The following is a 2,500-nucleotide window of genomic DNA, read 5'->3' on the forward strand; positions in this document are numbered from 1 at the left end:
AGCGGCTGTTCCGTAATGACACCTCCAAACTTTCCACGCAAACGAAAATGACATCAGCGCTAGCTAGAAGGAACACTAGAAGTTCAAACTCTCTTCGTGTTACCTTCTCCAAGCTTATTGAAGATGGCAAACAAGAAGAAAAGGAACCAGAAAAAGAGGACGAACAAGCTCACAAGTAAAGTGGGAAACCAATACAGAGACAGTACACAAATGATCTATAAAAAATTGTTTTTTTAAGACAGTGGCATAGGTATAAAATCGAATCTTAACGCAAAACCATTTCTATGTGAAGTGAGTGTTTGTGATGTATACAAATAGGAAAACGTCATTTTTCAAGTTTTCTTTAATTTACCGATTATGAGATTACAATTATACTTCTTACTCTTGTCCAGGCGTTTATAAATACGTTGACAAAATTCGTGTGTGTAATTCCAAAACTTTTGTTTTATATTTAGTTATACTACGAAGAAATAATCAGAAGTTATTAAGGGACTGGTCAAAAAGTATAGGGGGGGAGGGTGGTTGAGGTGGGCCGTAGCAATTGGAAATGGGGCATATAAAAAACACATGACCCACCCCTTACTTTTGGCACAAAACTATTTGACCCACCGCTAAATGAACGCGGAAACTTACATGACCCACCCCCTGATAAAAGATTTTTTTGGTATATAATCAGTTACACCACATTTGTATATGAAGTTGTGGTGGTGTTGATTTACGGTTAGGTTTGTTTCTTAACCAGATGCAAAAGCATGTAAAACTAACGAGAATATTATTTAACTCTTTCAGCTTTTGTAAGCCATGTTTAATTAGTGACTTCTTATTATTTAAAGTTTTTCATCCTAGTGCCATCAAATTATGTGTTGCGAAGTTTGCTCAATGGCACATTGCTGTCACTGTCACTCGAAATGTTTATAGAGGCAAGTTTTGGAAGAGGAATATCGTCTTCATCTGAGCTTCATCTGAGATTTCTTTTTTTATCATTTTAATTTCGGTTTAACAGTTGTATTTTACGAACAAAGATAAAATTGTACGTCGTTAAAGCTGCCATGCATTGAATTGTTAGCTATTTCAACAGAATCAAGCCCTCGATCATCAAAAAATATTTATATATTTAACAATGTGCCTATTCCTGTTTAAAATAGGATGACCCCCTCAATGGGTCGCTGACAATCGAACGACCCACCCCTTGCGAAGGGCTCAAAAACTGATGACCTACCCCCTTTCTGCTCCGGCCCACCCTCCCCTATATACTTTTTGACTAGTTCCTTAAAAGAAAAATACCCTGGCCTCTCCTTAAATTTGGCGTTCTCAAGAGCTACCAAAATGGTTGTTTCTTGTTTCATCTGAAATTGGCACAAACTAGAAATGCTGAATAGAGAACTCTTCAAACCTTAAGTGAGCCCTTACCTGACGAAAACATCGCCTCCGAGGATCGTCGGGAACCGCATCGATAGCACGGTTGTTGCAGTTTTGTGAAACCACTTGCCGTCTCAGCAATCATAAACATCATCGTCATCATCATCAAGATTGCTATTGCCGTCACAGTTTTGTTGTTCCATTGAATTGCTCGCCCTATGCAAAGGAATCCCGCTGGTCTCGGTTTCCAGATCCCAGCTCGTGGATTTCCGGATCCCGAGTTGTGGATTCCGTATTTCAAAGTCACGGGTTGGGCCAAAAATGCTTGGATTAATAATAATAATAATAATAATAATAATAATAAGAAGAAGAAGAAGAAGAAGAAGAAGAAGAAGAAGAAGAAGAAGAAGAAGAAAAATAGTAATAATAATAATAATAATAATAATAGTAAGAAGAAGAAGAAGAAAAAGAAGAAGAAGAAGAAGAAGAAGAAGAAGAAGAAGAAGAAGAAGAAGAAGAAGAAGACGAAGAAGAAGGAGAAGAAGAAAGTCACAATAATACCTATCGTGATTGGTGCTCTTGGAAGCATATCAAAAGGTGCAAAGACCTGGTTTGGCAAGCTCGATGTACCTGACTTCCTTGAATTGGAAGTGTACAATTATCGGCCATTCTTGGAACTGCTCACCTGTTGCAGGAAGTGTTGTGTCCCTAAGCTAAGGGGAGTTGCTGAAAAACAATAAACATTACCCAGTAGAACACCCGATAACTGGAGACAATCGAATAATAATAATAATAATAATAATAATAATAATAATAATAATAATAATAATAATGGTAATAATAATAATAATAATAGTAATAATAATATATTATCTTATATTGAGCATTTTCAACAGTAATTGATCAATGGGCATTACAATGAGGTCGAATAAGCAAAATACCATAAATATGCTACGAGATAAAAATACCTAATGTTACATTAATTCAACTTAATAATTATATTAAAGTTCAAAAAAACAAATTACAATATACCATATAGAACAAAATATAAATCACGTAATTGAAAGGAAAGATTGAATAAAATATAGGAATATGCATTGCTAAAACGACGCTACTCAAAATGACGGTTAAAAGTGTTAAT

General features: G+C 35.4%; 1 protein-coding gene and 1 pseudogene across 2 annotated transcripts in view; both read left to right on the forward strand.

The window, feature by feature from the left end:
• The window catches only part of LOC137999939 (neuropeptide Y receptor type 1-like), a 14,472-nt gene extending 12,743 nt beyond the window's left edge, over positions 1 to 1,729 (forward strand). For both annotated transcript variants that reach the window (XM_068845949.1, XM_068845950.1), the window contains one exon: positions 1 to 1,729. This exon is cut by the window's left edge. In XM_068845949.1, the coding sequence (XP_068702050.1) occupies positions 1 to 179 (179 nt within the window). In that variant the 3' untranslated portion in view covers positions 180 to 1,729.
• The window catches only part of LOC138001032 (uncharacterized), a 4,858-nt pseudogene continuing 3,935 nt past the window's right edge, over positions 1,578 to 2,500 (forward strand).

Source organism: Montipora foliosa, chromosome 4 (genome assembly GCF_036669935.1).
Source record: "Montipora foliosa isolate CH-2021 chromosome 4, ASM3666993v2, whole genome shotgun sequence".
NCBI classification, from domain to species: domain Eukaryota; kingdom Metazoa; phylum Cnidaria; class Anthozoa; order Scleractinia; family Acroporidae; genus Montipora; species Montipora foliosa.